Consider the following 12,029-nt stretch of genomic DNA (forward strand, 5'->3'; position numbering starts at 1 on the left):
GGGTTCGATTTTTTTCCGCGAACCGTTCCACCCCTAATAATTAATGTTTTCTAGGGCTGTCAAATCGATTAATCGCATCCAAAATAAAAGTTTGTGTTTACATAATATATTGTGTATATGTATATAAAAACACACGCACATACATGTATATATTTAAGATTTACATATAATATATATTTTTATACAACAGTTCTTTCTGGTTCTCGAATCTGATTGGCTGAGAGGAGTGTGATATTCAAGTGATATCGGAACTTCAACCACTTCACAGCGAATGTCATGGTGGATGCCCAAATCCGAACGGTTAATTGCATTTGCGATATCGCGATTTGAAAAAACGCGATTTTTCAATCGCAGAGGCTGCGATTACACTCAGTCACGTGACACGCGAGAGTAAAGAGGTGTGTTCGACTTGAAGATCGATCGGTGTATGACATCAAAGTATGGCGAGGGAAAGCATAAGGAGACGTCCGCGCTCTCTTATAGCTCTCACGGTACTTTGATGACACAGCGCTGCTTCAAGTCGAACACATCTAAGCAGTCTTCAGAGGAAGCATCAAGTTGGCACGCTACAGTGTTGCCAAGTCCGCGGTTTGGGGAACTCCTCCAAAAAAACTTGTATTTTAGCCTCTGGAACGCGATTTTTACCGGTGGACCCCCCTCGAAACACGATTGGGCTAGTTTTGAGTAGCAATTGAGCGGGTTTTGTTGTGAAAACCTGGCAACCCTGGCATGCTACACGCAGAAATGTTTGAAAGCGTATATAATGAACGTACTTCAAAATGGCACATTGAAATTACTCAAGCAGTAACAGTGTTACGGTGCATTTTATTACTGAAGACTTAAGATAATATATATAATAAGGTAATATATATATATATATATATTTATTTAAAGTCTGTCCAAAGTTAACAGACAGTGTTTAAAAAGTGCAACCCACATGTTTACATAAGCCTATATGTTTATTACAGTGACTTTGAATTACCTAAATACTGAGTGTGGTAAAGCAACAGATTTGTTTTTATATTTCTGCAATCTAATTTAGTTTGTGTGATTTGTTGTAACTGACTTTCATATTAATGTTTACACCAGGCTTATTTGTCAGTGCTTTATGTTGTCATAATAATTATTAGCCTACATGCTTACAAGGCTGGAAGTTCAACAAATCAGTCAATATACTACTGTGATTGTAGTTCTTAAATAAAAATGTCATTCATATCAATTCATGCATCACCTAATTTCATCGTAACATATAGGCCTGGCGCCTGTATGTTTTTGCAATTTACATTCTGTTTAATCATGTTCAATACATACTCCTCAAAACATTAGATTCATCCGTGCTGGAGCCGAGCCGACTCACAACCCACGCAAGCTAGATAATTCCGCACACAGCTGCAATTCCAGGTTTTCAAACAGAGATGGCGACAAAGAGGCAAAATTTACGGACTGCAGCTTTAAATTCTGTCTAAAATTAACAGACAGTGTTTAAAAAGTGCAGTCCACATGTTTACATGTTTATTACAGTGACTTTTAATTACCTAAAGTAGTGTGGTAAAGCAACAGATTTGTTATATTTTTGCAATCTACTTTAGTTTGTGTGATTTGTTACTGACTTTCATATTAATGTTTACACCAGGCTTATTTGTGCTTATTTGTTATTTGCTTTATGTTGTCATAATTATTACATGCTTACAAGGTTGGAAGTTCAACAAATCATTCAATATACTACTGTGATTGTAGTTGTAATAAAAATGTCATTCATATCAATTCATGCATCACCTAATTTCATCGTAACATATAGGCTGGCCTACAGAAAATAACATTTATGTTTAATCTATCTAATATTGTGTTGGTCATACTATACAATGATGTATAGCTTGTCTGTGTTGAATAATACAGAACACAAAGAGCTTTAAAAAATAATTGCATATTAAATCGCAATCGCAATATTGGTAAAAAAAAAAATCGCTATTAGATTATTTTCCAAAATCGTTCAGCGCTATTATTAATTACCACCACTAATCTTAAACGGACAACAGCAACATATTTATACAAATACCAAAATACAAAATGCAAAAAATCTATAGGTAATGTCGGAATGAAAAATATTCAGCAGCAAAAAAAAAAAAAAACTAATAGCAACACGGGACATATAGATGGTCCTATAGTGGACAGATGTGATTTGCTATTAGAAATATATAATATGATGATTGGTATAGTGAGATATATATATATATATATATATATATATCACAATAATCCCCAAGTAATGATTCCAGTCCATTATTTAACGTCTTGTGAAGTGGAAAGCTGTGTGTTTAGAAGAAAGAAATCCGTCAAGACATTTTAACTTTAAACCTTCAGTTTTGGCTAAAATAATTCATAATAACTTTTCCTCCAGTGAAAAGTGTGAACAAGATATTTTGATATATCACAAATTACATACAAAATGCAAAATGTCAGTAGGTAATATCAGAAAGAAAAATATGTAATGAAATAAATAAATAAATGCATAGATAGATATCCGATAGTGGCCAGATTGGATTTGCTATTAAAAATGTATAATATGATGATTATTATTATTATTATTTTTATTTTTTTTTTAATATGTAAGTCACAAAAAAAAAAAAAAACAGGGTATCCAGTAAGGTTTAAGTATCTTCTCCAAACCCTTTCCTTAGTTGAAAGGTGGAGAGATTTACTTTTTTCATGCAGAAATAGAAAAATACTTGTATTTTTGACCTTATTGACAGCTATGCCTAATGAAAGCGCAAATGATGCATGAATCTACTTAAAGATAATTGAGCTGACAGCGGGCAGAGGGAAAGCTGAGGCCATGCCTTTTTGACCACTCATTTAATAAACAAAAGAATGCATTATTATGAGAAGTTCCTTCCTGCACCCACGTTATCTGTGTCCCCGACCTCTCCAGCCCTGAGCTAAACTCATCAGACTCATGATAAATGGAGTAAGTTGAGTAGACATGATGAATTGCTTTTGTGTGAGTTTGAGAGAGAGTGTTTACTTGCGCTTTTTGTGTCCTACAGTGAAACTTTAGGATTCTTCATAGGGAGATACATGCAGTGAGATTCTGTGTTGTTTTTCTGAAAGTTTTCAAGGGCCAAACAGCAATTACTTTCTGTATGTGCTAATATGCAAATGATCCAGTAGGTCACAATTCAGTTCAGCAGTGTGAGAAGGTCATCCAGCGCACATGCTGATGCCTGAACCATCACTTGCTGTCAAACTGAAACTCCTTCCCTCCAACTGCATTAGCCATTTAACCTCCATGGGTCAACAGGGTAATGTTACTGCCTCTAGCGTTTCCTTCAATTTTCCAGTCGTATGTAACTAGCTACGCAGCATGAACTTGGTTAATTTGTTCTGTGCAGGAGATGATAAAGTAGTGGAGAACAGCAGTAATTATCATGCTGTGGTTCCTCTGACAATAGAACATCTCACAATATCTGGTTATGTAGTTTCCACATTTCATGGAATAACAGTTGTAAAATGTCAAAAAATACCTATATTTCTGAATATTCTGAAAATTATTCTTAAAATGACATTACCAGTCAAAAGTTCAGAATTTATGTTTCTCGTGGTCTAAAAGGAATAGTTCACCAAAATATGAAAATTTGCTAAACATTTACTTACTCTCAGACCATCCAAGATGTAGATGAGTTTGTTTCTTCATTTTAACAGTTTTGGGGAAGTTTAGCATTACATCACTTGCTCACCATTGGATTCTCTCCAGTGAATGGGTGCCGTCAGAATGAGAGTTCAAAGAGCTGATAAAAACATAATAATCCACAAATAATCCTGGCTAAAATTTGAGTCCATAATCCATAATAATGCTTCCTCTGGAGAAAAAGTCAAAATCCACTGACATATTTGTTTAGATCTGTTTTCGATTGGAAACGGTGCTTGATCCGTGCATATTTCTCTCCTGATTCAGATGAGACAATCTTTAAAATATTAATATCTTTCAAATATTGTAACATCTTAAGAACTAGGAATTCCAAACATACCAGTTCAAAACCAGGATCATACCAAAATATAAATGCCAGTTGTAATATAGGTTTAGTTGTAATGTTTGCTGTGCAGGTAGTGAAATATAATACATAATATATTTAATTAATAAATGTCATGCTTGCATGGCTTTGTAGCATTCCTGGAGTATCCAATCATGTAATTAGTGGCAACAACTAATAAATGTTACACATACCAGGGTTTTTCCGGGTCTTTGACCATTTCTTGGCCACAATTCTCCCATCAAAATGTAAAAAGTATGTTTATATTCTAGGGGTTATTACAAATTATGGGTAACTGGGAGCAGCATTTTAACATTTTTCTTGAATACCAATGTTAACAAAGATTTATTCCAGAAATAAATTATATTATAATTCTATAATTCTATACAATGCAAGCATTTACATTTTGCAGAACAGAGTACATTTTGTAGAACCAAGTGAGCTTATATGTGTCCTTATATGAAGCTTCTCATAATCAGGGTGCATTTCCAAAAACATAAGTTTTGTCATTACCAACATAGTTCAGCGATTCTATTTTTCCTGAAACCATAGTTCCAACAAACATTCACAAACAGCATTGCAAAGTTGTGTGGTTGGAACAAAAGCTCTCGATCTGTGGTTAGAAGCATGTTGTATGGCATGCAGACCTAAATAGACCTTGCGCTTGAGCAAAATGAGCAAGCTAAGATGCAGTGTAATCTACAGTATATCTTTCATTCCATATACATACGAATTTTATTCTATGTCTTTTAGTTTGTCAAGAAAATAAAAGTGCCTTATTACCCTGGTGGAACCCAGGAGTATGACGTAAGAGGGAACCTGCTATTTTAATTAAACATCTATACATATAGAAAAACAATGAAAAAAAAAAAAAATCGAAGCAGCACTGTGCAACTCTTGTATATTCAAGTTTTTATCACGTATCATAAAACATAGAAGCTTGGCTTGAATAGTACTTCCCTTGATGTATAATTGTGTCCTTTTCTCTATTTCACACTTATTCCAGACGAGCCAAAGAGATTCCAAGTTGTGATTCACGGCATTGAACCACTGCTGGAAACACCCATCCAGTGGTTGAGTGAACACTTGAGCCACCCAGACAACTTTCTCCACATCAGCATCATCCCAGTACCAAGTGACTGATTCCAGAGGATCCAGTCGTCTGGTGATGGAGAATTAGGGATAAAAGATTTGCAGAAACGTTCTGATGGCACACAGTTTCTTCCCGTTTTCTCATTCTCATCCCTGCAGTGGCCTTATCGAGCGATGGTCATTATCCTGTGCACTTCACATGAAGGAGACGCTCTCAAAACTACTTGGTTTATTTAGAGCTGTCAGATGGGTCCCGTGTTCTTGCTGCCTTTAAAATTCTTACATTCATACATTTGCACAAGCTTGATGTGATTGTACTCCCACATTAACTCTTTGACACTCCCGTTCCCACTCTCTAATTTGTGAGTATCGTACGCTTAGACTCTCAGATCTGGTAATTATTAGGAGGAATCCTGATTGGTGTTTAATAAGGCCACTAAACTGCTATACGTACTACACGACTGCCATGGGGTGTAAAATGAAGATGGAATTTTTGCATAAAAACTAAAGCAGGAAAAACGATGACTTTGGGATTTGAGGGACAAATATCGGTGACTTCATTCACTGGATTAAATGTGTCAGTTTCTGGTTTTGGCAGCTGTGTAGGGGGTCACAGCTCAGTGGAGGTGATGATGCCGCGAGCTGATTAGTCACAGTCCCAGACATATTTTGGTGGGATATAGCACAACTGAAGCTCTCTTTCCCGGACACTGTTAAAGATATGGTTTACTTTCTTCAAGGGGGGGTGTGTTTGGAAAAAGGTTTTTATTCGTTTAGAGCAAATATTTGATCTTTGAAATGGGTATGTATCGTGTAAAAAGTAAGTCAGAGGCCATACAAATACATTATCATATCACACTGTTTCCAACAAATGAATCTTACAGTATTTTTTCCCCTCATTTATTTACAACCTGTAGGCAGACCGGCTGTCTGTGTTTAGGGGGATGTGGGGACTGTAGATCAGTGCTGCAGACGACACACAGCTGAGAGTGATTATTCGTTTAGAGGAATCGGTGAGTGTTTTACCCCAGACCGAGACAGCGGGCAAAACCGCAGAGCTTACGCCACCACCAGGCGACTTCTCGGCAGACTGTTCTTGAGACAGTGCTGTTTGTGTACAAACTTTAAGATGTTTAGATCATTCCTTGTATGATTCTGAATAATTACAGAAATAAAGATGCTGCAACTCCTCACTACTAATAACACGGTTAAAATGATAATAACATGGTTCAAATGTGCATTTTCTTGTGTTATTTTAATTGCGGTGATTGCTAAACTGTCTTTGCTAGATTCATTCAAAATGCATTTAATTAAAACAATATTTTATAGCTATGCAGTGTTGGCTGTCCTTTCATTTTTTCTGAATGAAATGAAAATTCACCCTATGCATTCTATAAAATGTGTATTATTGATCTTATTGTAAACAATTTAGCTTTCTTTCCTTCTTTCTCTTTCTTTCTTTCTTTGACCTCATAATTTTTTATTGAAATGTGATAATCTTCTAGTAAAAAGGACAGACTTCTCTAATCATTTAGTCTGCTTAAAGGTGTAATAGGTGATTGTCTTCAGAACATTTTTTTGTTATGCTGGTTGAAATTCCAAGATCTCCTACTACACCTTTAAATCCACCCCTTTCCTACAATCGACAACAAACCCAAATTCAGATCTGCCTCTATCCAGGTTTTTTTGATTATCCGTTTCACTTGGATGTACTTTGCAGTACAGACGAAAAGATCCATTGCTGCTGCTGTTTTATCGCTAAAAGGAGATACTGAAAAAAAAAAATCAGAGAGGTCTGTTGTAGCTAAAAAGCGTTAACTCATAGCATTTTAATTTCATGAAAGGTATTATGACAACACATTACAAATTTGTTCGAACGATTTATTAACTTGTGTTACTAATTTGTTCCATTATTTTAGTTAAATTTTGGCCATGCACTTTTCCTCTCATTTTTATGTAATTAAATTGTGTCCACAATCTAATGAGTGAACAAACTAGTACAACTAAAACTAGCAAATTAAGTCATTGGTAATAAATTCTTAATTCATGGCCATAATATCTTGTTTTTTTTCCCCACACCTGTCATGTGTGGCCACATACATTCGGTTCATTAGTCACAGTGAAAATAGACAGTTTGGCCGAGTGCCTTGCATTGTGGGATACTTTTATACTTCACATTTTGGCAAATGTCGTAGGTTTTCTTTGCATTTAGAAAATCTACATGCTGATCTACGCATAATCAGAGGTTTGATTCTTTTCATTCCAGATTCTTTGTGATATTAATGGCAAAATTTGACATTTTGTAGATTATCAAGATGTATGAAAATAATACTCAAGATCTGAAGGTTGCAAAACAATAGCTCTGAATTCATAATTCTCTGTTGTTCACAACTGTAAAGAAGTTTTATTTGACGTTTAAAGTCAGTTTTATTTTATTTTATTTTTTGGCCTAGAGTTCAGTCTCATTCAGTGTCGTGGTCTTCAGCTGGGGGGCAGGGGCGAGTGCCATTAGTTTTCTCAGGCACGCAGGAAGAAGGGTTGGGAGGCGGTCTCTCCTGTGTGGCGGCGGAGTGGACATCAAAGTGAAGCCGAGCACTCTTCATGTGTTCATTAAATAAAGAGCTATCCTAGACCCACTCGCTGATTCCAGTAAACCCGTCACTTAAAAGATCAGAGGAGCCACTCTCCTCCTCTGCGTCTTCCTCTGTCATCTCTCCTTCAGACATTTGTTCTGATGCATGTCGTAAGAGCAGTAAAAAGTGTACTGCTTTTTTTTTTTTACTAATTTCTTCATTTCCTTCATTTCTTGGTTTCCTCCATGGGAAGTAGGTGAAGACTTGACCGTTTTAGGCAGTGAACCCGCTTTGAAGTTAATTTAATGAGGAAGCGGACAGGGTTCATGTCTCCTTCAGCTCTCTCATATGTGTTTTTCATCCAGTTTTACAGACTTTATCCACATTACTCTTGTGTCGTCCACTCCCCTACTCTTGTTGATTGGGATATAAAAGTAAAACTCAAAAGCAATAACTCAGCCAGGCCCTGTTAAGTTATATGAGGTGTCAGAAGACAACTTTCCCCTCTGTCCGATCAGAACGGCCTTCTCGTACCCAAAGTACACCTGGAACTGAGCTGCTGAGTGGAGGGAGGGGGTGATCACTGAGGAACAAACAACAAAACTCTCTCTTCTCTAACATGAGCTGCCCTCTAATTTTCTTCAGACCCCCTTCACCCTCCAGCTCACATAGAGCCAACCTGTCATTAACCTCGGCTCCTAATGGACAGGTGCTGAGGGACCCCAAGGTGCTGTGATCATTTAGGGGACAATGATGATCCCTACCCCATACCACAACATCATTCTTTTCTTTTTTTAACATGAATTTTTTTGTACATAGTTGTTCTTCCTTTGATACCGCAGGCCTAAGACAAAGATGGTAATTTGTTTTACAAAAGACTTTTCTTAACATTTAGCTGACATGTTTTTATCCATTTATTAATGATGTTTTTGTATTCCAACTGTCACTAAAACCACAGTGACAACAGCAAAATCCATTTGAAAACATCAATGAAACTTCTTAGTATAAAGACTTTTTTAAACCTTGCTTCTGCAGGTTTTGTGACACATTCAAAGTGAACTGTCCAGTGAGTGGCACTAAAAGCATGTTCAGTTCAGTGTTTTATTACATTAGTTGTATGTTCCACGGCAGTTTGAAAATTAACAAGTCTAATATTCAATTGTGTTTGAAAATAAGCAGTGGTGTAGCGCAGGGTTTACTGCGTATACTCACTTCTTAATCGGTTGGCAGAAAGTCCAAAACGTACTTGTAGAAGTAATAACTTATGACGTTCCAAGAAATCCCTAATATGAATAAAGGCATCCCGCTATCACTGTAGCCAAAGCAATCGCAGCTTTAGCTAGGCCTAATAAAAAGACACGTTTTTACTGATGAAATGTGAAGACGGTAAACACACGATTGCGACACAATATGGTTCATGTGTTTTTCAATTCATCTCTAGATAATAAAAAGCATCTGAATAATGCAGTGCTAATTGACAGCATTTATTACAGTTGGCTATAGAAAATAATTCTTCTGCCTTATTCTGTGATAAAAATGGGAAAAGTGTTTGTAGTACATAAATCATAAAATTGTCATTAGGAAAATATAGGAAAAATGTTATAGAATACAAATGATTGGTTATTTTCCAGCAGTGTATTTGATTTCTCAGTCAATTAAAAGTAAGAGATATGATGATGATGATAATAATATTAATAAAACCTGTCAAAATTAGACCCAAAAAAAGTATTATGTATTAAGTATTATTTGACATTTCTGTCCCCATCACTTCTGAAATGATGGCTACACCCCTGTGTCAGGCCTCGAAAGTACCATTTGCCCATCACTGTATGTCAAGGGAGAATCAGTCAGTCACACACAGGAGCAGAGCTGTACGATTCTGGATGAATTGAGAATCACTTATTTTATTTTATATTTTTTTCAAATAGAGATCATTATTCTCCCAAGATTCTGAACAGACAACTAAACAAAACAGCATGTAATTTATTAGAGGTTCTGCCAAAATGTTAATTGCTGCAGTTTATTTATTTTGAATTATTTATTGCAAAAGCTGCCCCTCTTCTGTGGCTAATATTAATTTAATAGTGATCCTTACTTCATGAATTCAAGCAGCAGAAGTTAAGTGACAGTGTGCAAATACCCAGTGAAGACCTTGTCTCCTAGACGGCCATCGGGACAAGACCACGGAACCAGATGAGTCCTCTGCACAATCTAACTTTGCTGCAGCATGGATCAACCTGCTGGTTCATCTGGTCGGAGGAGAACTGACCCCTCGACTGAGCCTGGTTTCTCCCAAGGTTTTTTTCTCCATTCTGTCACCGATGGAGTTTTGGTTCTCCTCTGGCTTGCTTAGTTGGGGACACTTAATTTCCAGCGATATCGTCGACTTGATTGCACAGATACTATTTAAACTGAACTGAGCTGGATGATGACATCACTGAATTCAATGATGAACTGCCTTTAACTGAAAAATTGAGTGTTTACTATTGTCCTTTTGCATTGACACACACTATTTTCCTATTTTGATAGTGTAAAGCTGCTTTGACACAATTTGTATTGTTAAAAGTCCTATATAAATAAAGGTGATTTAACATGACTTGACTTGACTACTAGTGGCCCATTTTGGGGTGAACCAAATATGCAAGACTAGTTTTACATGTCACTGTTCATAACACAGGGCATTCATTCTTTGCTGGGCTGCTTAAAAAAAATAAAATAAAATTGGGGGCATAAATGAAGACAATACATTAAACCTATTAATCAGTATTCTTCCCCTGTAGTCATAATTTGTGTTTTAAAAAAATGAAAGTGTTTACTGCCATTAGTGTTTATTTAAGCTGGAAACTGCAGTAATTTTTTATGTAAAAGAAAACATTTTTTATGTTGTTTTTTATGTTTTTCCAAAAATGCAGGTAGAGGCTCATTTTTTTCCAATAAGCGTATGCTGACTTTTTATGTTGATACTCATAGGTTTAAACAGTATGACCTCGTCAGTAGATTCTGACTTGCTGTTCTGTTAATTCACTTTTGCTGATGTTCTGAAAACAAGCTTGTTTCTGTAACTGTGTGTTTCCCCTTTTAGCTTCAGTGATTCTGACATCATCTTACAGCGGGAAATGAAGAAAGCCAATTATCATATAATCCACATGCTCACATGGGGCCTATAAATGTACAATTTGGGTAGAGCTGAAAGGGATTCCATTTGATACAGTCAGCGTTCTCAGAACTGGATTAGGAAGAGGACACGCATGAGCCAGAACTGCATAAGCATTGTATTACCACATCTGCTTAACAATGAAAACACATTGTAAACATCCCATTCTGACAGTCAGGTTTCACAGCCAAGATTCAATTCTTTACACTTGTATTACGCTCTGGATTTCTTTTGAAGTGATCATTCAAAGCAAAGTTTGTATCAGTAGGCTAAATGCCGCTCTGACTGATTTTAATTTAATAGAAAATATTTTGAAATGGATTCTTGTTTTAACCTGCATGGTCATACAGTTAGACACACAATCATTTACACTGATAATAGATTTTGATCTCTTCATATGCTTTTCATTATTGTAGCAACGTAGTGTGTATGTGTATCGTGTGATATATTTATAGGCCTGTTGTGGCGGTATTACTAAGTGTGTCATGATTTGTGTGGTGTGGAATTTTACACTTTGGATTTGGTGACTGCTTCTTTTGTCTGCCTAGTCATGGATCTATTCATCAGAAGTGCAAACGAAGCATCTTGTAATCGTGGGGTTGCTGTGTTACTAACTTTTACCCCGGAGCTGCCCGCAGACCCCAGAGTCTTTAAAGCACCGTCGAGGATAGTTTGTTGTATTTTGAAGTACCTAAGAATCAGAACCATTCCATATTTTCTAAATTGAATTTATTTGTGGCTGTTTTCTATTGCACCTAATTTCAAATACATTTTACACATTTTATTTTGCTAGTTCTTATATAAATTAACGTTTACTGGAAATAATTGTCATAATGACAAAAAAACTCTTTAAAGGTTGATAGACTGCCAAATATCCTTTTTACACTTTATCGCACTATATCTAGCGTTGCTATATCTAGTGTTTTACCCCAAATACCATACTTTTACATATTCTTCAGTTATTAAAACTGTTGGTTAAATTACCTTTAACCTTTGACCTTTGCCTCAAAATATATTATGTAATTGTGTCAGTTTGCTACATAAATTTATAACATTTAAAATCAAATTAGCACAGAATGATCTCTATGCTGCTTCCTGCAATCGCATCAAGAATCCACCAAATTGTCACATGAATTATGAATCTCAGATGTTTTAGAAAGTACTGCGGTGAGTTTTTGTGCC

General features: G+C 36.0%; 1 protein-coding gene across 1 annotated transcript in view; it reads left to right on the top strand.

Moving 5' to 3' along the window:
- LOC107697282 (autophagy protein 5-like) overlaps window positions 1-6,402 on the top strand; it is a 36,431-nt gene extending 30,029 nt beyond the window's left edge. Inside the window, exon 8 of the mRNA XM_016498006.1 lies at window positions 5,035-6,402. Within this exon, the coding sequence (XP_016353492.1) occupies window positions 5,035-5,171 (137 nt within the window). The 3' untranslated portion in view covers window positions 5,172-6,402. The remainder of the gene's footprint in view (window positions 1-5,034) is intronic.
- The last annotated feature ends 5,627 nt before the right edge of the window (window positions 6,403-12,029 follow it).

The sequence above is a fragment of the Sinocyclocheilus anshuiensis genome, unplaced genomic scaffold (assembly GCF_001515605.1).
Source record: "Sinocyclocheilus anshuiensis isolate Anshui unplaced genomic scaffold, SAMN03320099.WGS_v1.1 scaffold979, whole genome shotgun sequence".
Classification (NCBI taxonomy): domain Eukaryota; kingdom Metazoa; phylum Chordata; class Actinopteri; order Cypriniformes; family Cyprinidae; genus Sinocyclocheilus; species Sinocyclocheilus anshuiensis.